Below are 22134 nucleotides of genomic sequence, written 5' to 3' on the forward strand. Positions count from 1 at the left end.
GTCTTAAGAATGTGTTCAAGTTTTAATGTTCCCCTTTGCACGCATAGCTGCCTTTCGAATAGGCACTTTTGTTCTTGTATCAACTCCATTCGTATCATCTACTTTATTTGGTAGTTCCTCTTCGTTGATTTCTAGCGGATAAAGTTTGACCATCCGGGCGTGGTGTACGACCACTGTGAGCCCTGATAATTTCAGATCTGATTAATCCATCATTCCCAACAACTAATTATTCAACAATTGCTTTTTTCCACCGAGGTATTTTGTCACGAAATTTCACTATATCTCCGACACAAATGTTGTTTTGTTGTCCCTTCTCTTTATATAAAAATTTCTAACGTTATTTGTTCTCTGTTTTGTAATAACGTTTATTGGTAAGGTCTCGTGATCATGTTTCCATGGCGACTTCGCTACATATCTATTTTCACTAAATTCTACTGATGCTTTTTGTACATATTTTCATTCTCATGTTCTGTGTCGACTTCTCCTATTGACTCTACTTTAAACTCTTCCGGATTCTGATTTGTCAAAATGTTGAACATTCCTACGGCTCCCGATATACGATTCACATCTGGTGAAGTCGGACCAGACAACAGATAACCAAGTTTAGACGTAACAGCTGTCGGACCTTTTCCTCTGATAACGGTATCTTCTATATAATCCCAGTAAAAATAAGCTCCTATCAGTAAAGATATACTAAAACGGTTGTCGTTCGTGATCGGGTGTGCTAATCCAAACCGTTTTAGATGTCTGCAATATCGGGTGTTATTTTCTCTATAATTTGTGATCGGACTTGCTATAGAAGGAACTACTAAAACTTTAATGGATATTTTCTCTCCTTCTATTGGTTCAACGTATATAATTGCTTTCGGTAAGTGTTGAACTTTAGTGCTTGTATTTCCAAATGAAAAAAGATTAATCACTTCGGTACCTTCTGTCTTAATCTCTAGTTTTGAAGCTTATTCCTCGGAAACGAAAGAACGCTGTGCTCCTTCATCGAACAATAAATTCGTGTTCATTCCTTGTTGTTCACTCCAAATGGGTGCTACGGCGGTTTTCAATAATATCCTAGAACGGGATTGTATCGTGGACGAATGCAAACTTATGGCAGTGGCAACACTTTCATTATTGACTACGGCGTTAACTGACGTATCATAACAACTTGCATTAGTGGTTTTATCAAAGTACGATCTGTCGGTATGTTTGGTACATATACTAGTATGGTGATTCTTGTTACAGAATCTGCAACGAAATTTAGATCTACATTCACTTGCGCGGTGTGTTCCTAAGCAATTAAAGCAAAATTTCTTGTTTTTGATAATTGTTTTAAAGTGTTCATAATCTGGAATTTTGAAGCATTTTGCGGGGTCGTGCATATCGTAGCAATATATGCAAGGTTTCTGACGAATATTTGTGCTTTGACGGTATTCTAATCTATCTTGTATTCGCGGGTAATCTCTGTTATCGGCGCTTGTCAAAAACAAAATTTAATCCTCAACACCCCCATCCTTTTTTACATTTAGAATTTCTTCATTCAAGGCACTAATAATCTTCGGTTTTTGCGATAGTGTTTCTAATAATTCTGTACTTTCTTCTATCTCCAAATCCTGCTCTTCTTCCGATTTTCTCGAAAGTCTTTTTACAGCACTTTTATGGCCTGCTCTCACTGCTTTCAGTTTACTTTCCATGGCGTCACGGCACCAAAATGTATTGTTATAAACGAATATAACTCGATTCTTTGCGTTATGTTACTTTTATACTCAAAATCTATATCGAAGGCGCCCATACAAAGGTACAAAGTAACGTCATAAACATAAGTAAGACGTAAATACGGGAAACATAACGTTAACATTTGCATTATATTCTCAAAACCGACACAGTCATAGCTAAGAAACGAAAGCCGACGAGAAGACAAACATCAGTCTACAAAACACAACATAGGAAATTAAAAACGTAGCACGAAACCCAATAAAACCTGGGATGATCTCAGGTGTTCCGGATGGGAAGTAGATCCTGCATTATGGTCCAAGAGGATTTTTTAAATATGAAAGTACTTGTGCATTACAATTAATTATTAGACAGCTGATGACTAACATAGCCTTCAAAGTAATTAGTTTTGAAGAACATTCATATTATATTTAACCTGTTAGTGTTTAATAGGCTATTTTTGTTTGACTGTCCGTATTTCACGTGTGTCCAGAAATTTTTGTAGAATAAAAATAAGAAGATGGGGTATAATTGCCAATGAGAAAACTCTCCACAGGAGACCAAATGAGACAGAAGTTAACAACTATATGTCACCGTACGGTCGAATGTTTACATGTTTCGTACGGTTTTTGTTGCAATTTTAAAAAAAAAATTTAAAAGACGACCGACAAATGATTTTTATTTTAATTTGTCACACAGTGATAGATATATTTAAACAGTTTCAGAAAAGGTATCCTCCAGTGGATTGAAATTCTAAATTTGGCAAAATTTTTGGAAAACATGTGACATCTTTACAAGTAAAATTCAGACCAATTCAGACTGGGCGAGTAAAAATCAATACAGTCGAGTACAGATATAGGACATTTGACATAGTGACAATGTGGACTGATGTACCCCTTTTTTTGACATTTTTACCTAGTAGGTCTGTTTGTTTTGTTCACACATTGTTGTCAATATAAAAGAATTTTCGACAGTCATACTTTAGCTTAGAGATGTTTGGCTAGCTATAGAATCAGATTCAATTCAATATATTCTTCCCAGCTTTTGTTATACTTTTTGGTCTTTTTTTGTTTATAGCTGTTCATACTTTAAATAAACTTTGGATTTTCACTGGGTCGATGCATCTGCTTGTGGACTGATAGTCCCCGACAGTATCACCAGTCTAGTAGCCAGTACTGGTATGGAAATACGGCTTTTATGTTATTAGCATTTGCTGTTACAAAATTTAGGAAATTGTTTAAAATTAAGGAATGTATCACCCTCATGCAAGGTTCTGATTCCTTTCCAGCTTTTGCTTTACTTTTAATTTTGGTCCATTTTTGTTTTTAACTCTTCATATTTTAAAAACGCTTTGGATTTTCGAATAATTTGGCCTTGCATCACTGAAGTGGTATTCGTTGTCGAATTGCGCATCTAGTGCATAAAAATTGGTACCATTTATGTTATTTATCTTCTTTTTTCTACATAAGAAAATTCCTGTACCAAGTCAGGAATATGAAAGTTGTTATCCATTCGTTTGATGTGTTTGAGATTCTGATTTTGCCATTTGATTAGGGACTTTTTTGGGGTCTCAAATCCATGGTTATAATCCTGGTACTATTATGACCAGAAATGAAGCTATTTCAACATAACCCAATAGTTTGTATTTTTAAATAGTAAATATAAGCTTTTCAGTTTTAACAACCTCATTAATTGTCTTCGTATTTCATTTTCAAAAGAAGAAACGTATTTGTTCAACATATACACGATCGATTTCGAAAGTCTTATTGTAAATAAATGCTTTATTGCGAAAACATATTGTTTTAATTACATAAACAAATTAAATTGAAATTGTATGAAAAGGACATCGCATTTTTTTTTGAATTTCTATTAAACCAATAAAGCATTCTATAGACCTTGACCTTCTGGGGTTTAGTTGGGTAAAGATAAAATTGTAAATGACACTCATATCAATACATAGATTTAAATAGATTGGTTTGCATTGCATTGTATTGCGATTCGTTTGACTGAAACAGCCGTCTTTACAAATAATATATACAAAGCAGTAAATTAACGGCCAAAGCGTCTTATCTTTAGACCAATAACACCGACAGTCAGGAATCAACCGTTATAACTTTGTATAAAAAAATAGACTGCTTATGAACCGACACATTTTGCATCTGAGTTAAGCCTCAGCGGAAAGACATCATACCTTCATATCTGATTTTACCATCTCCATCAGTTCTTGTTTGGTTTATAAAATCTTGAACTTCTTCGTCAGATAATTTATCGCCAAATTTTCTCATTAGATACCATATTTCTACAGCGCTCACATATTCTCTGTCTTTAAAAATTATATTTATAGCGTCCCTTATTTCATCTTCATTGTCGATTTCGTTTATTTTTCTTGACATTACTGTCAGGAATTCTGGAAATTCTATAACACCATTTCCTTCAAATATATGTTTCAATTAGTACATATGCACAGTTCACAATTACCTATGTTTTAATTTATATTAACAAAACGGAGATAGTCATATATATACTAATTAAATTATCAAGGTTTATGTATACAAAGGGACTTCAATTTAAGCTTTTGCATACCTCCTTCAATTACACACACAAATATTCAATGGGTAGAAAAAACTCAAATCCACTTCTGAAGTATCCTTGTGATGTCTAAATAAATCTGTCTTTTTGTAAGATTTAAACAAACTCAAATTTTAAGAAAATATTCATTTATTTACCCAAATATCGTTTCTTTTCAACATAGGAAGCCAAAAGACATTTGTTTTGTATTCGTTTCTTTTACAATTAATCGAAATAAAAAAATAAATACTGATCTACTAAAAGTCAGAAAATGCATGTTTCGAGTCGGCTGTCATCGTTTCCCTACGTATTGCCGAAAACCTATAATGAATATTAAAAAAAAAAGTCTTTGTTTCAAACAAAGGAATCGAAATCGTCGAGATTGAAAGACATTTTTTAATAATGTAATAACTCGTTACTTCAAAGCTTTATTTTTTTTTAAATAAAGATGAGAGACTAACTAAGATAATTGATACTTAAAGACAACATGTACAATGCAGCAAGAAATACGAATGATCTTACCAGGACCATTCTCAATACTCAAGGAAATGTATAAGTAAAGGCCTGCTATATGAAGTCAAACTTCATAATTTTAAGGCTATGAGATCACGTGCAAAAACCATCTGTTACAAATACTTATCAAAAGAGCACGCAGTATAAAGCGCCGGTTTTGGGGTTGTTTTTTTTTACAATAAACTCATCGTAGATACTAGGATTAAATTTTGTATTTACGCCAGACGCGGGTTTCGTCTACAAAAGACTCATCAGGGAGGCTAAAATCCAAAAGAGTTTAAAAGGCCAAATAAAATGATGGTAGATATTTTATGTCAAATATCAATAAACAATGTCCTCCATTTAATACGTATTGATACACCACACTAACCTTCAGCGTCTATTTCATTTATAATATCTTGTACTTCCCCGTCAGATGGATTCAGCCCTAAAGCCCTCATTACTGTTCCTAGCTGGTTGGTAGATATGGTTCCATTTTCATCATAGTCGAACATACTGTAAGTCTTCTGGAATTCTGGAAAAACAAGAGGAGAAGCCTAAGAGTTAACCAACTACCAGTAGTATTACTCTGAGATATTTTTGCAAGTAAAAAGTAACACGACTATAGATACTGGTATCAAATCTGGATTAGGTTTCATACGAATTCTACTACACGAACAAACATAGAAAATCACCGAGAAGTCGGCTGAAAATGACAATACGGTATGGAATTTGCTAATTATTGAAACAACTCATATGTTTTAATAAAACTGAGCTGTAGTAAGTGTTAAAGAAAAAACAGCTCATAATAATTTCCTTGGAATTGTTGGTTATACCATTAATACCTGAAAGAGTCAAACGGCATTGACTACAGTTTAAACATTACTTTACATATTAATAAAAATGAAATTAAGACGTTCGTTTATTCACTAGAATTTAAGAAATTAATGATCATTTTTGTAATCTTATTATCATATAAAAGCATTGACCGAAGCATCATTTAAATTCAGTACAAAAGGTTTTCTTTTTTGTTTCTTTTCCCTATGCACTTGTAGAAAGTTTATCATTGGAAGCAAGAACAGGCGTAAACGTTGCATCATATTGAGAAATACAATTTGATTTTGGAGTGATTCACGATTGTTACCTGTCCTTGAAAAGTAATGTTTCTTATGAACCATACATGTAATACAATTATAAAATTATTTTTTAAAAGTCCTTATAATACAAAACCTTTTATTTCTTCGTCTGTCAGTGGCTGATGTTCATCCTGTAATAGTAAATAGAGACATGAAAGTGAATTAAATGAATATAGAACGCTTGTCTATTTCAGATATATCTATAGCAATAATTTTTGGAGGTCCAAAACGCATAAGTTAAACTAAAAGTACCTTGACAAAAAGGCATAACCTAAAAAGTTATTCGCGCTGTCATATTCCTGGCTTGGTATATGAAATTTCTTGTGTAGAAAATGGTGGATGAAACCTTGTTTTATAGCTAGCTAACCTCTCACTTGTATGACAGTCGCATACATTTCTGAAAGGAGCTTTGGTTAGCTTCCAACAAGTCGAAGCCGTGAATAATTATTAGGACATCTGAAAAGGCATTGCAACGCTGTACAATTTCTTTTTTTTTGATAAATCATTTTATCGTTGTAGGCAATAAAATAAATGCTGTGTGAACAAGAAAACAAGTTTCAATTTATGGAAATTGGACTTTTTTTTCTCACTCAAATCCATAGTTTTACAGCAACAGTTTTCTTACAAAATTGAGGTTTTATAAACATATGCTTGGACCTGCTATTGTTCATTAATACAGAGTTCAACTGAGTATATGAATTAAGAGTACCGATGATCGCATCTGGTAAATGAAAAATCAGGGTAACAAACCGAAACTGAAGGAATCGCATAAACTCTAAATGGACGATAGGCCTGGTGCGTAGACATGTAAGCGTCTGCTGCTATGCTTTTATCATCCGTCATACGAATTCATACCCAGGTCAGAAGGTTACCATCATTCGGTAAAATTACAGATCAAATACCTATGTTAGGCATTTAAAGACTTGAGATCTCAAAAACATGTCGCTAGTGAGTTGATGCACCGACACGTCGTTTCGTGATAGTGACTTTTAGATTGTTTAGTTGTTCTTTTTCATGAATCTATTACAATATTTGTGTAAGGAGCACATCCCTGTTATATGCCAGTAATAAAGCATGCTTGAAGTTCAATTGATAATGCATGTAAAAACGACGTCTGTTTATGCATGACAATTGATTTAACAAAATCAACATAACAAAAATGTTCATACATAAAACGAATTCCAACAAAATTCGAAAAATATATATTTTGGAACTCCTTGTTAAAGCTACTGTATTTTCTCTCTCACTTAAATCGGTATCATGACTTAGATTTTGGTTTATGTTACATGATACGTACACACATTAAAAACACGGACAACGTATTTCAATAAGATGTACTCAGAACGGTCTTTTTGAACAAATTTCAACATTGGTTCTAATATCAAAGAAGTATACATGTTGGGAATGCAAAAAAGGGTATCGATAGTAATTAAGCAGTGCAAAAATAAGCACATAATCTGAAGTTTACGGGAGATCTATTTAAGTATTTGATAAGTTGATCCAAACTGTTTATGCTATCGTCGATTTAGAAAAAGATGATGTTTAGAACTTAACATCTTGTATAGAAACCTGTCTGTTATTTAAAAAAAAGAGTGTGCTGACTTCTAGATGTGTTTCTGACTGTTGTGACTGTCTAATAAATCCACACCCAACATCTCCCATTATTTCTTCATGTCTATTGTTGAAGGCAGTTTGTTGACTTCCAATAGGCTTTTTAAGTTTTTGTCAGTGACGTGTACCTTACACCTTCTTTAGTTCAAATATATTATAAGCTCATCATTTAAACTCTTCTGCAGGTATTACAAAAGATTCATAATGAAACGTTATCAAAGTTGATAACGCCCAACGTCCAACTTTATATCCAAAACAAACATCATCAATTACTATTAGTTTTGGTCAGAATCAAACATCAAACTTTGCTTGTCCCCCTTGTTTTGCTCTTCTTGAAATATCCCTTTTGAACTTGAACCACTTGGTTCAATATTTATTCGTTTTAATCAAATCGCGTGCTTGTCAGGTGAGATAAACATGTAGTTTACAAATTGATTAAGTTTAAGCGGTTGTTTGTTTGTGATTACATTGACAACAAATAATTTTCAATTTGTCGAATATCATAAGTTTAGGTAGGCTGAAAGAAACTTGCTTCCTTTTAGTACATAACGTTAAAATATATAAATACCTGTAGCATTCAACAATCTCTGATTTATCGTAGGTTTTAGATACAAAAAAAAGTTTACAATTCACCAGTTTTGCATTCAACTTATGATAAACTTTCCTAAAGTGAAAACCTTTTATGACGGTTGTGTGCAACGATTTCGAGCATTATTATACATTTGGATCTCATGCACCAGTCTTATAATAATCAATATGATTGTGGGTGTTTATGTTGGTTTTTTCGAACTTAAGTATTAATTTAAGGTTCTTCTGTAATAAAAAAAAATGAGATTCTATTTTCACGCATATTTATATATATAACTGTATTCAAATTTTTATGCACAAATATGTGGAACGAATACCCGAACAATTTTACAATGTAGGTGATAATTTTATTAATCGTAATTTGCTTCTTCTAATTGTTCACCATTTGGGTATACTAATATATAGTACTTATGTCAAATTTTATCAATTTTCAAACATCATTTGATGCATACCAAGTCTCATTAAAAATAGGTAACTGATTATAGCATACTTACCATTTTGACTAATAAATTCCATTTAAAGTTACTACAACCTTACACTACGAAATGTTAGACTTAATGTCTGTCAATTTGGATGATTTTAAATGCGCATGGTATTCAAATTAACAATAGAAAACCCGTTCCGTTTTGATGAGTTAAGTGAAAAATGATACTTATGAATTATAAATTTAGAAAATGATTAGTGGTTCTATTGAATGACAAACGTCCCTCACTTTTCGCTATGATTTCTATAAATATTTAAAATGTCATGTAATATTTTGAATGGATATGTAAATGATATACGTTTTACTTGGTAATTATATCGTATGATAGTATTCAGAATTCCGTGGTTAAATAGCCATCTAACATATCTAGTATTTATATCATTCTTCGGGTACCTATATGTATTGAACCTGTCAAGGACTGAAAAGAGAAACGTATATCAAAAGTGTCTAATTGACTATCCAATCAATTCAACTAATAATACTATGCATATAAATGGAGAAATAAATGAGTTAGATAATAAATACAAGGTCAACATTAATTGTAATCTGCCAAAAATCACTAATTGTATAGCTTTCTTGTAACTTTGAAAGAAACCAAAATAAACAGAAAGCAAATGCGTATGTGTGCAGCTTAAGTATTTAAGATTTAATGATCGTCGTTATTTGTAACAGGTTTTCAGTTATAAAGCTGCGATAGAACCAGAATGAAAGGGGCTGGAGATATTACTGAAAGCCATGTTAAAAATCCCAAATTTCTTGTTTGGTCGAAATTATACCCGACAATATTGTGGTTAAATTGATCGGTCATTGGTGATGGAATGTGCTTATAGAGTGGAAGGACATGAAAAGATGAAGCGAATGGAAAGGTGTGTAATTTGGATTTATTTTAGAAAATTTTCAAATATACCGATTATAGATGATGAGGTCCTCATATTGATAATAAGAGAACAAACAATAAAAAACAAGCATATTAGTTAGTCCAAAGTAGTTAACTTTTTTTAAAATTGAATTTGCGCCTTCACGCTTTTGACGGAGGCGGTAATTATAATGAATTCCCGCAAACTTCTGTCATCTGAATACCAAAAGGAATCATGTAAATAACATCGACTTCGACCTCTTTCACAAGTTACACCTGCATTTTACTCATTTCATCCAAAGTAGTTCATGTATTTTGCATATGCCAAATCAGATGTTCAAAAAGGTCAATTTTGAATACTGACTTTGCTATAGACCTACTCCCCCTTTTTTCCCCCTTGCTTTTAAAATCAAGACAACCTCCCTATCATGGTTTTACTTGGTAAAAGTTGCAGCCCTCTTTTTTGTCAAATACCTTAATACAATTATATTACATGAGATGGTCTAATCACATTTGACAAATAGTAGGAGCACCAAGATACCACAAAGCTGTAGTTTCAATCACATGTCAACAGAAACATGGTTTTCTATAATGTTTCACCACGTTGTAAGTGACTTACAATCTGAAAAGAATAGTATGAAATAAAGCTCACGATAGTTGTCTTGTTTTCTAACTTTAAATACATGTGAACTAGGCCTCTGAGTATGTAATAGGATACAATCTATATCCGATTGGAAATTTCAAAATCTTTTTATCAGCAGTTACAATTCAACAACAAAAATTGAAAAACAAAAAATGATATTGTATTATCTTTACTTCAAAGAGGGTAAAGTCATTTTATTTGTGCCTATCATTTGCTAATCATTTGTTATTGTCTATTGCCACAATGCTCTTCAACTCTATACTTGTTTGGCTTTCTAACTATTTTGATCTTAGTGTCAGTAATGAGTCTTGTTTAGACAAAACGCGAGTCTGGCATATCAAATTTTAAGCCTGGTACCTTTGCAAACTATTTACCCTACTGGGTCGACGACATTGCTTGTGGACGTTTCGTCCTCGAGGGTATCACCAGCACGGTAGTGAGCACAACGGTGTTGACATGTATATCACTTATATGGTCATTTCTATAAATTTAATGTTTGTACAAAAGTATGAATTATTCGAAATACTAAGGTGTTCTTATCCCAGGCATAGATTACCTCAGTCGTATTTGGCACACCCTTTTGGAATTTTGGGTCCTCAATGCTCTTCAACTTTGTACTTCTTTGGCTTTCTTACCATTTTGATCTGAGCGTCATTGATGAGTCTTATAAAACGTGTGTTTGGTTTGGCGTATCAAACTATTGTTGCGCTTGTTTTTGTTGTGTCGTTGTTTTCCTCTTAAAGTTGATGTGTTTCCCTCAATTTTAGTTTGTAACCCGGATTTGTTTTCTCTTAATCGATTTATGACTTTCGAACAGTGGTATTCTACTGTTGCCTTTATATAAGCCTTGTACATTTGATAACTTATTATATTGCTAAGAACAATACACAGAAATTTATTTTTATTTTCATTTTCTACTTTATGATTGCTATTCTATAGCGCATAAACACAATCATCTCTACGCCTCGTCAATGGTTTTATATTTATGACGAACTAGTTTTCTAAAATTTGTCTTTTAATTAAACATCTAATACATTGTTTACCACCTAGCTTTTTTCACTGATACCAAAAACGTATGCACTGTCTGTAGAATTAGGCCAACATGAACATTTTTATTTAAATTTAACAGAATGTTTCTTCTGATTACTATCATATATTGCAACGACTTAATTAGTATACCTATTTTGGTTCTATTTAGTAATAGTGCTCTGTTATGTTAAATTTTAAATTAGATGTATAATCTATAACATCTCGAATGTTTTGACAGGGAACTACAATACCAATCATAATGGATGTATACGTCATTGGTTTGGGGCGTCAACTCGAGTTGGTTATTTGAAATTTATAAACAATCACCATTGCAACCATTAACAGCTTGTTAACACTTTTCCAACGTATAATATAATATTTACCAGGCTTTAAACGTTACTAGTCTGGTACTTGAAAAGTTCGCTTATTTTAATTACATATAAAAGTTACAATGTGTATATTTAGTCAGATGGATTTATTTACACTGTCGAGCACAGTAGACCACTCAGTATGCTTTATAAAATATAGCTTTCACTAGTCTGATGATTTTTACCCGCATCGACAAAATAAAAGGTTGTATCCCCAACCTAGTAAATGGTACACAGTGGCATGGAGGCGATATAGAGGTTGCCGTTTGTGTTTTTTCACTAGTATATCATAAAGTTCAACAGTTGCTTACACTGATTTCTAAACACACTTCTTTACTCTCGACAACTCTGCGTGTTGAGGAACGAATATTCACCTTAAGATAAAAAAAAAAAAAAAAATTTTGTTTGATCATTGTCTAAATGACGTATACATCAAATTCTGGTTTTTTATGAGTTAAATTCCCTTTCATCTATTGTAATCCCAGTTGTTGGCAAGATACGGGTAATGTTCTTCCCTAAGAATTTATGATGGCATGATACTAATCTCCTAAACGGAGGGATTGTGGTTGATTTTCATATGATGAAGACGCATACTTCAATCAGTTTAATTGAAGTCTTGGACTGGAATTTCGGTAACTGATAGTAGTCCTTTGTTAAATTTTGTATGTTTATCATTGTTATTCATTTTGCTTAGTTTCTTCTGTTACCTATTATAACAACAGATTCGGACTTCTTCTGACTTGATTTTGGCTGTGCGTATTGCTCTGTGTGTATGGTTTTTTTTTTGTTCAACATTGGCTGCAGGTATGAATAGGGAAGGGTAGAGATCTTACTTTTCATTTGTATACTTCGGATGCTATTGTTGCGTTTATTTCGCTGAACTAGAACTTATTATTTGGGGCTAGACAAGTCCGCCTCCAGCTGCGGGATTTTTTCTCACTTGGTTGAAGACCCATTGGTGGCCTTACAATGTTTTCTACTCTTTAGTTCGGTTGACACTTTTACATATTTCCCGTTTTCATTTTCTATACTATATATATATAGGATGATTGATTTCACTTATACAATTTATAATTGTCTTAATAGACTTAAAATAATTCCTGCTTATTCATTAAACAACTTTCGATCAAGAAAAATGTATTTTATTCATCATTGCTGAAAGCCCTAGAAAAGTACATTTTAAAAATTTTAAATATAATGAAAATCTAATCGATTTTACAGTATAGCAGTACATATTGAAACATTATTGTATACAGTCACTATACATAACATGATTTAAATGCAAACTTCTCAGCAGTGGTGATATTCTCTAACAATGTTACAAATCAAACATAATACTAGTATTCAAAATGCTTAACAAACATTTTCTACCAAGAAACAAAAAATTCATACATTAACCAGTGTAAACAATGATTGTGACAAGGCAGTTTTTACAACAGTCAAACTCCATATAAAAAATGAAAATAATTGTTAGAAAAGAAGTGTGATTCAAAGCATTATTATTTTCAAATACAAACCAAATTATCTGTTATATTATGCAAATTTAACATTGTTGATTTTTTTTTTCAAACAATCTTCATATAAAAAATTAGAATAATCAAATTCAATTCGTCAAGTCCTTACTATGTTAAAATTGTCAACTGTTAGATTGTCCAATCTATGTAAATAATACATTATTATTAGAAAAACATGTAATAATACTTCAGTTTTCAGAAATGCATATAAAATAAATTTATAATATATAAAAACTTTTGACAATAACGTGAAACAAAAATAAAAACATGTGTTTTGGCTTGGATTAATAATAGGACAATGAAGAACTTTTCATTGTTTCTGAATTCCCATTAATGAATGTGAAAAGGATTTCATATTTATATACTTCTCACTTTGTATAAGAAATTTTTACACTTTTTTTTTAATTTTCTTAGGGCTAATACATTTAAAATGTAAAATGTAACGCTAATGACTGTTATTGGTCCTTTAAATGTCATGCTTAACAATGTGCTCCAAATCGAGCATGAATGTATATATAAAGATGTTAAAACGGTTTAAAAATTGCATTAAACGTTTAAAAAAACACATAAAGGTATCAAAATAAATACAGATTAACAAAATATGATTTCTTGACAAATTAATACTTTTTTAATGATTCATTCATTTGAAAGTCAATATCACAGCATTCTTAAAATATTGCATTAAAAATATATATTTTGAAAAAAAACTGTGAAGAACAAAAAAAACTCAACTGAACAACTCCACATCAATTAACGTATAACATCGAAAACTTCTGTTCTAATTCGAACCGAAATCAAACTTACTCTTAACTGTTTTAAGGGAAAAGGTACATACTTAAAGAAAATAATAGATTTATTCCTTCGCTTTAGAAGATTTCCTCAGCCAATCCCTTTTAATACTATAAATGCATATTTGCATATGCTTATTTATATTATGCAAATCTAAGCAAAACAAATAAACCCTAACATTATATAGCTATTTTTTACTTCGCTAATACCATTTAGAATGAATTTCTACCCTGAAAATTACAACAAAAACTATGCATGTTCCCTAAAAGCCTTTGGCCTTTTCAAATAAACTAAGAAAGAATAACAAAACTTAACAAGTGATAATAAAGTTACATTGTCTTTCAATGATAACATTCTAAAACATTCTTATTTTTCACCGGACTCATTCACAGAAGTGGTTGTCCCATTATTAGTTTTTGGTTCACATTTTTCTTCTTTTGAGACACTACCCCCACTGCAGCTCACCAATTCGGTAGCAGGAGGGGTAATTCTCTTAGGTGACTGAGTGGTAGACGCCGGAGGTGATTTGGGTGGTGACCTCGAAGTTGGTTCATAATTTGGTTCAGGGGGAGGTATCACTGGATGGGTATCTAATGTAGCACCATTAAAAGGTTTAACTTCAGCTCTGTCATTGCTTTCTATATGACTTTGTTGTTGTACGAATTTATTTGCCTGTTCTTTTGAAGCTTGGTCCCAAACAAAACTACCATGACGCTAGAAAACAGAATAACATTATTCTTTATTGATATGCAATGCTAAAATAAACAAACATATTCTAATAAAAGGTTTTATAGGAAGACTATACACAAATCGTCTTTGTAATTGTTTAAAGGTAGAAGAGACCAGCTTCATTTCAAGAAATTGGAAGAACATTTTCTGAAATAGGATCTTTTGTGTACAATTTTTTTTAAATATAGAATGTAAACTTTAATACGTTTGCGAGTTCATATTTTTACAATTGTATTTAAAAAAAGTTCGACAATTATACAAAAAAATATAAGTTTGTTTTTTTATAGGAAATAGTTAATCACATACACTAATAATCAAAGTAATTTTGATTTAAGTTATACCAGTACATGCATATGAAAACGATTATTATGAAGTTACATTATCAAAAATAAACATTTGTTCGAGACATGCATGCTGTCATATCTCCTCTACATGCTTTACAAACAACATTAAAAACATCATATGTGATTCAGATATTTTGTGATAATACTTTTTTCCCATAAAAAAATTTTAAAACATGGTGTACATACATGCATTTTCTTCATACATACCACACGTATGCATTAAATATTAATCTGGCATGATGAACGAGAACGAGTTCAATTTTAAAATAAATCAGCATGTTTAGTTGATATGATTAAAGCAATATGCGTTTTTGGTAAAAGCAAGAACTATGGTCCCACCAAAACGTTTTAGGCAACATAAAAATGTGACCATTCGTTCCAAAACAAATTACACGATATTTTTGCACTTAATTGATCATTCAAATACAAAATCCTCTTCTAAATTTCAGATTGTTTTAACTTCACACCCCGTAAAAATAAAAATATGTTTGAACCAATTTTAAAATTAATGAAAATTAATGAAGAAGGAGATATACTTTAAGAAAATATGATAATATTTGGCAAAACAGTAAAATACAATGATCTGCATAAGAAGTAAATGTTAATGGTATTGCCTGTAGCATGATGTATGTTTATTTCGCAATGACTTGTTTTAAAAAGGTTCGATAGTCTGGCGTCTAGCGACAATAATTTACTGTCGTCGGGATTCAGATACTATCGCGGACAATGGCGGATATGCATGACTTTTATAATAGGAATGAATGAATTTTGTTAGATTAATGGAAGCTTTTAAATTCAAAAACTGTCAAGATGCGAGTTCGTCGCGTGATATTTGTTTTACTTACTAGTGGATACTTCTGAAACTGAGTCAATAAAATAGAAAGCAATATGTTCAATTACAGAATTAAATTTTGTTCTGACGCAAAGTAGTTTCAAACTTATGTAAATAAAAATTAATTAAAAAACTAATAGGAACCAACAATCATTTCACATTAACTTCCGACGCAAATATTGTAATTTGCTATTTTTTCTGGCAAAAAGAAAGTGAACATTAATATTCATAACTGTTCATTACAAATATTGATCCAAGAGTAAATTTTGCAATGGCAAAACAGTTCAAATTATTACAACACCCGTTCTGATATTATTCAACATATAAAATTACTTCTGTATCTAATTGTTACGGTCAAAATCAGCTTTCAACAATAAATAATTTTCTATATCATTCCGAGTCTGTATAATGGTTTAGAATAAGATATATCATCAAAACCGAATTCTTATATGGACTAAAAAATAAAGGCCATAGATTTAGACATGCACATAAACATTTGGCAGATATTTAACTGTGTTCTTAGTGCACGATTATCCCCAGTTTTCCATTTATATGAGTGAAGGAAAAAAGTACACAGAAGGAAGAACATTAAAAATATTTGCATATCAAGTATTCAAGACCCTATCTAATAAAGCTATCACAGGAAGTCGAAAAAAGGGTACAAGAAAAACTATGTATAATTCCGTATAAAGATATACTCTTTAAAGGCCATGTAAAAGGACGTGTTTAACTCACTTTATTTCTAATTGGATAATTAGGATCTGATCGACTATTATATTGATGTTCAAATGATATCTTTTCCTGGAAAATCCTTTTCTGACCATCTGTTGCCCCAAGAAAATTCACTGGAACTAAAATGTAAAAATGAGTTTTTAAGACAGGTATTAAGAGATAAAGTTGGTGTATGCATAATCAGCATTGAAACTTACATTGCAATATATATATATTCTATCTTTAAAAAATACAAAACTATGTTCTTTTCGAAGATTATTTAAGACTTTTCAAAATCGCCCTGATTAAATTTTATCAAAATTGAACTATGATAATCAACATAGTCTCTCACTTGAACGCAAACTTTTGTTGCTGTGGAAACGTCATTTGGTGAAACTGTTGAAAAGAAGGTAGTTTATAAAAATAATAACTTTTAGTAAATGTTATTATTACATACCAACACCATGAGCGGCATTTTTATTTGGATTAGCTTCATGTCGTGTAAATCCTCTAGCTGAAAATGGGGAATCCCTCATATATCCTTCTCTATATATTGTATCTTTTGTTTTTGGGGGTATCTGTAATGGTTCGTCAGATGTCCGTGAAGGCCACCATAAGTTTTGCTCATCGTGTGTTTCGCCCGTGTATACACTACAAATAGGCTCGTTCAATATTCTAACATTATGTCTTAGGAATCCACAGTTATTCGGATGTGGTCTGTGAACTCGGTAATCTGGTACTTCCTTCGGTAAGACTTGTGTTGATCGGTTATAAATGTCTGGTAGTGCTACTCCTCGTTTTAGTTGTTCCCGGTCGGGAACTGGGAATTTGTTGTCGCCGGGAAATTTTGGGTGATCGTCCTCTGCATTTGTACTGATAACTCTGAATGAATCCGGACTATAAATACAAAAATAAAATCAGTGACCTTATAGAAGGAGACAGTTTATTAAACTATATTGTCATAGTAAATTCTGCTGTAAACTGCAATACTAGAGCCCACAGTCACTGAAAACTAGTTCGAACTCAATAATAGTTAATATATAAATTATGTTCTCACAGACTAAAAGTATCAACCAGTACACTTCCTACAACTAGAATGAAATTCAAAACAGTGTGGCTGTGGCCATTGATTGACACATTAAATTCATCCATTGACTGGGCCAATTTAGGTGAACGTTTGTATGTAACGACCACTGCTCACTATGTACCTTTTTAAAGACACTTAAACTATGGGGTCACCAAAGGTTCTCAACACCTTAATAAAGTAATTCGAAAAATTAATCAGAAATAACACGATGTTTTGATTTATATCAATTATATAAATCAAAACATAAAGGTTATTCCTGATTAATTTTTCGAATTATTTTATAATTAAAGGCGTTAAGAAACCTTTGGTGACCCTACAGTTTAAATGTCTATCGTAGGTACGTCGTGAACAGTGGTCGTTACAGACAAACGTTCACGTAAATTGTCCCAGTCAATGGATGAATTTAATGTGTCAATCAATGGCCACAGCCACACTGTTTTGAATTTCATTCTAATAACATTGTAATACCGTACTCAAAATTTTCATTTCTTACCATAAATTAGCAATTATGTTACAGCAATTTTCATACTATTAATTTAAGACCAACTGTGTGTTTCTCCTTTCGTATCATATGGATGAAAGCATGTAGCTTTTCAGTGTCATCTGACGATGCATACATTTTATCTTTCCAAGAGCAATAATTACAACAAAAGTGCCTACTTTGTTGTGTTAAGCATACTCATAATTCAAAGTATAGGAAAACACGAAGTAGTTGTTTGACCTGCCTTTGATGTAGTCGTTAGATCTAGAGCGCTTAATTGTCCATGTAATTTCTTTTTTCCACTGGGCATAACCCCAGTAAAAACAGTTAATAGGCACTGGTCATCGACTTCGCCCAATGCCTTGCTGATATAAATATCTATAACAAAATTCTCATTAAAAAAAGTACGCGTTAGAGTGCATAGTTACAGTGCAATTGTATGTCTTTGTATCATGTGTCTTGTAAATCCTTAGAACTTAAATTAATGTACAGCTTTAAAATATATGGAAAATTAACCAACTTTCGTCATATTATGGTCTTGAGAAACGGTGATAGTCCGTCGGAAGGCAGCACTCGCACCCGCAAAGTGGAAAGGGATTAATATAAGTTGCAATAACTTGTTTCCAAATCCACTTTAAATAAATATGCTTCAACTAACTTTCGTCAGCGAACAAAATAACAAGGTATAAAGTGATTCCGAAGATATGTTGGAGTCCATACAACATATTTCGTTTGCATCTTGCTCGTTTGTTGAATGTTCTACCCTTTATACTTCACGTTCCGGTTCTCGTTCCGGCTCTCGTTCCTCTCACTTAATAATTCAAAGTTTTTGGTGACAATGTTGAATGCATCTATACTGCATATTTTGACTTACATATAGAAATTGACAATTAGGGTAGGTTGAGAATAAAACTTTACAACAAAGAGAAGACTTTAGCTTCCCAAGTTCGAACTTTCATTTCTATGTAGCAAAATTCCAGCAGCGCCTGTTTAGGGATTATATTTTATATATCTCATGTCGTTTGATAATCATACGATATTCCAGAGCTTGCATTTCCTTTCATGACTTTCATGGTACAGCTATTGTTGTTGTTTACTATGAAGTTATTTAATCAAGAGATCTAAGTGATGATGTTGAGTCGGTTGCCCGTTTTATAATATCTGTCGCAATCTTGTGTCCACTTTTCCTAGAGTGTGACCAATTTATTGTAGTTATCACCATTATTTCATCCTTGAGTAAAAACTACTTCCTTAATTGACAAATTGAAAAAAACATCCACCATGGACAATTTCCCTGGTTTCACTACCAGACTCAAACTCCTAAATTTGATAAATCTTGATGGAATTTGAATATTAACATGTTTTTGTGCAATTGTGTATCGAATGACATCAGTAACCAAAGTGAACTCATTTGTGTGTGAAAGGTATTTCATAGCTTTATGTCTAATGGAATTTTATTTTAATATATGTCAAATACGGAATAAAAAACACAAAAATATTATCATTTAAATCCTTGATTCGTTATTTAAATTGCACTGACAATTATAATCTATCCTTTATCTTATTGTTCTGTAAAAGTACAATCCAGTTCCCTCCTGGATAGTAACCCTCGAATAGCGATGATGCATGACAGGTTGCTATTAAATTTATTTGTACACATCCCTCAGACTGGAGCTTTATGGTGAAAAATCTCCTTTATACTTCAAACACAGTTTTGAAAAGAGTGTAATAAATTTAAAACAAAGTCGGTGATTGTCCTCTATAATTATATATCAAACGGAAATTTATCTATCTATATACCTTCCCGTCAGGGCTCATTTTGAGTGAATATACACCAGCGTGAGTGAACAGCTAAAAACCTTAAAGTGTGTACAGTTAAAATGAAAACTGTATCTACAGTTAAAATCAGTGCTGTAGTTTAGATGTGGAGTAGTGTCGACATGCTGACCTCTTAAATAGCGTGTCGAAAATGTTCAACACGCGCCCGGGGAAGTTCGGATGTCGAAAGGTATGTTGTTCCAGGATATGATGGTGGCAGGAATGATGAATACTTGAAACAATCTAGTTTGGCTAATGTTATTAGATACGGAACCACCGGTTCTGGTGTTATGGCAGTTGAGCAGGAAGTGAACAGGAACTTCTACGACATGATTTATTATTTTTTGTAGAACATGATAACTCTTTTTCTGGCTTTTTTGTGTTCCAGTGGTTCCCAACCTAGTTGCTGATTCATTTTGGTTACGCAACCATGGCCAGGTTTCCTCGAAAAGAAATCCCCCATGGCAAATGGCAAATCTGGCAGCCTGATGTTGTTCGTTTTCGAGTTGTTGGATTTGCTGATGCTGATAGAACGGAAATTTATCTGACAAACACATATCAAATTTGAAGAAATATGTATGGATTGAAAAATTATCATTTTTAATTTTTTTTACAAACGTTCTACCAACAATTTAAACATACAAATACATGCATTCATCTTAAATACCGTATATGTATGTGACCCTCTATATATCATTTGGTTATGTTTGTCGTTGCTTTGCAGTCTTTTATTCATAAATATGTACATTATTTTTTAAATATTAAAACAATAATACATGTATTTTGGAAAGTAGTAGATAGATATGATTTCGTTTTAAAATCAAGATTGTCATGGAGAAGTTGTCAGCAAAATCTTATAAAAATGTGTGATATCTACCATTTACTGTAAATTAATTGAACTTCCAAAATATCGTTATTATGGAGCAATTAATCATATCTTCTACAATGTGTATGCTCTCTAAAATTAGATTGTAAAGTATCTTAACTTCAGTAAAAAAATGGAGGGTAAAATATTATCTACATTGATGTATATGACGTAAGTGGCACTGAATTGAAGATAAGTGTAAAAGTTGATATAAATACTTGATATGAAAGAATCAAACTGTTTGTCTCTGAAGTCGTTCGTGTGTGTTTGGCTACATGTTTTATTCCTTTTCCATATTTATATGCAAAATTGTAAGTAAACTACATGTAGATATGATTTTAGGCAAACATGATACCCAATTGCCAAATAAAAAAATATTATTGTAAAATTAATTGTAAAAATTATACATGTACCAATCTGATTTATGTCTGACATCAATTTGTTTAACAGATAAGCGTGATCATGATAAACACATGGCCTGCAAAACATTCGATAGTTCTAGTCATTCAGGAGCATAAATTCTAGAGGGATCGATTTGGAGTCTAATATGTATGGGTCCTTTTACAATCATCGGAAAAACTTGTATATGTACATGACTACAATAAAACTTCTTTTTATTTTGCACAAAATTTCCCCAAAACAATTTAATTGGGCAAACGAATTCCTGCAAATTTGTTACGTATATCTCTTTGACAAAAATATTATGATGAACACTGCACATGCAAAATCCACTGTAAAAAAACAATAGCTGTTGGGAGCACCTGCCCCTCGTTTTTTTTTAATTTATTTATTTAAAGCATATTATAAAAGACTTATATACGAATCGTCTAATAATCCCAATCGAGTTTAAATATAAAAAAAAATGAGATGTACCTGAAACCACTTTAGACTCTACAATACTTTTCATATTTTTTTATAAGTTAGATTGATCATGCATGTTTGGTTGGTATTTTAAATTTATTTCAGCCCAATTAAGGGAAATTCAGAAATAAGCCCACCGAAAACTCAATTCAACTGTTAAATTGGTTGACATTCATCATGGTCAAACGTTGTAGGAGCCAAATACACAAAAATAATTGGAGGCATCAAAACCAAAACACCAAAAAATATTCCGTTTTAAATAAAATTAAACAAATTTTGAAACAAAACATTGCGTTTTTCTGGCATGATAAATTAAGATTTTACTATTTCTTACTTGTATCGTTCTGGTACTCGCTTTTTACGGGCTAACGGTGGCATGTATAGCGTCATTGTTATTGAAATTACGGGTATCCGATATTTTCTAAAGGGAAACCATTTAATTAGCCGCCATATTTGTTGATAAACGTTACCACAGCGATACCATTCGGACTACCTTTATACTTATCATTAAATTGATAGGCTGTTTTGTTTCGGACTTTATTATTGTCAGAAGAGACAAAAAAAAGACTGAATATCTATTTTATAAATTTTAATGATCATTTCTACATAATAATTGCTTCATTT

At 31.9% G+C, this 22134-nt stretch overlaps 2 protein-coding genes across 3 annotated transcripts; both read right to left on the reverse strand.

The window, feature by feature from the left end:
- Positions 1–431: 431 nt before the first annotated feature.
- Positions 432–8724, reverse strand: LOC139515365 (calmodulin-alpha-like). The gene is made up of 5 exons (XM_071304932.1): positions 8594–8724; positions 5995–6031; positions 5156–5299; positions 3896–4135; positions 432–676 (listed from the first exon to the last, which is right to left on the reverse strand). The coding sequence occupies exons 1-5, from the start codon at positions 8594–8596 to the stop codon at positions 432–434; spliced, it is 669 nt and encodes a 222-aa protein (XP_071161033.1). The 5' UTR covers positions 8597–8724.
- A 3881-nt stretch (positions 8725–12605) lies between these two features.
- Positions 12606–22024, reverse strand: LOC139517089 (uncharacterized). Of its 2 annotated transcripts, XM_071307760.1 has the most exons (5): positions 21845–22001; positions 16856–17295; positions 16423–16538; positions 15701–15718; positions 12606–14496 (listed from the first exon to the last, which is right to left on the reverse strand). In XM_071307760.1, exons 1-5 carry the CDS (start codon positions 21898–21900, stop codon positions 14149–14151), a joined length of 978 nt encoding a protein of 325 aa, XP_071163861.1. In that variant the 5' UTR covers positions 21901–22001; the 3' UTR covers positions 12606–14148. The 2 variants fall into 2 exon arrangements, with proteins under 2 accessions (XP_071163861.1, XP_071163862.1); XM_071307761.1 differs by lacking the exon at positions 15701–15718 and having other exon boundaries at positions 21845–22024.
- Between the last annotated feature and the right edge of the window lie 110 nt (positions 22025–22134).

Source organism: Mytilus edulis, chromosome 3 (genome assembly GCF_963676685.1).
Source record: "Mytilus edulis chromosome 3, xbMytEdul2.2, whole genome shotgun sequence".
Taxonomy (NCBI): Eukaryota; Metazoa; Mollusca; class Bivalvia; order Mytilida; family Mytilidae; genus Mytilus; species Mytilus edulis.

Excerpts from the sequence above, each read along its gene's own strand:
- LOC139517089 (XM_071307760.1), bottom strand. The coding sequence starts at position 21,900 with ATGACGCTATACATGCCACCGTTAGCCCGTAAAAAGCGAGTACCAGAA. Across the intron at positions 17,296-21,844 it reads CGAGTACCAGAACGATACAA|TCCGGATTCATTCAGAGTTA; the intron begins GTAAGAAATAGT and ends TTGTATTTATAG. Across the intron at positions 16,539-16,855 it reads AAATGCCGCTCATGGTGTTG|TTCCAGTGAATTTTCTTGGG; the intron begins GTATGTAATAAT and ends TTTACATTTTAG.
- LOC139515365 (XM_071304932.1), bottom strand. Across the intron at positions 4,136-5,155 it reads AAATGAAATAGACGCTGAAG|GAAATGGTGTTATAGAATTT; the intron begins GTTAGTGTGGTG and ends ATATATTTGAAG. Across the intron at positions 677-3,895 it reads TGGTAAAATCAGATATGAAG|GAGCTTATTTTTACTGGGAT; the intron begins GTATGATGTCTT and ends CTTTACTGATAG.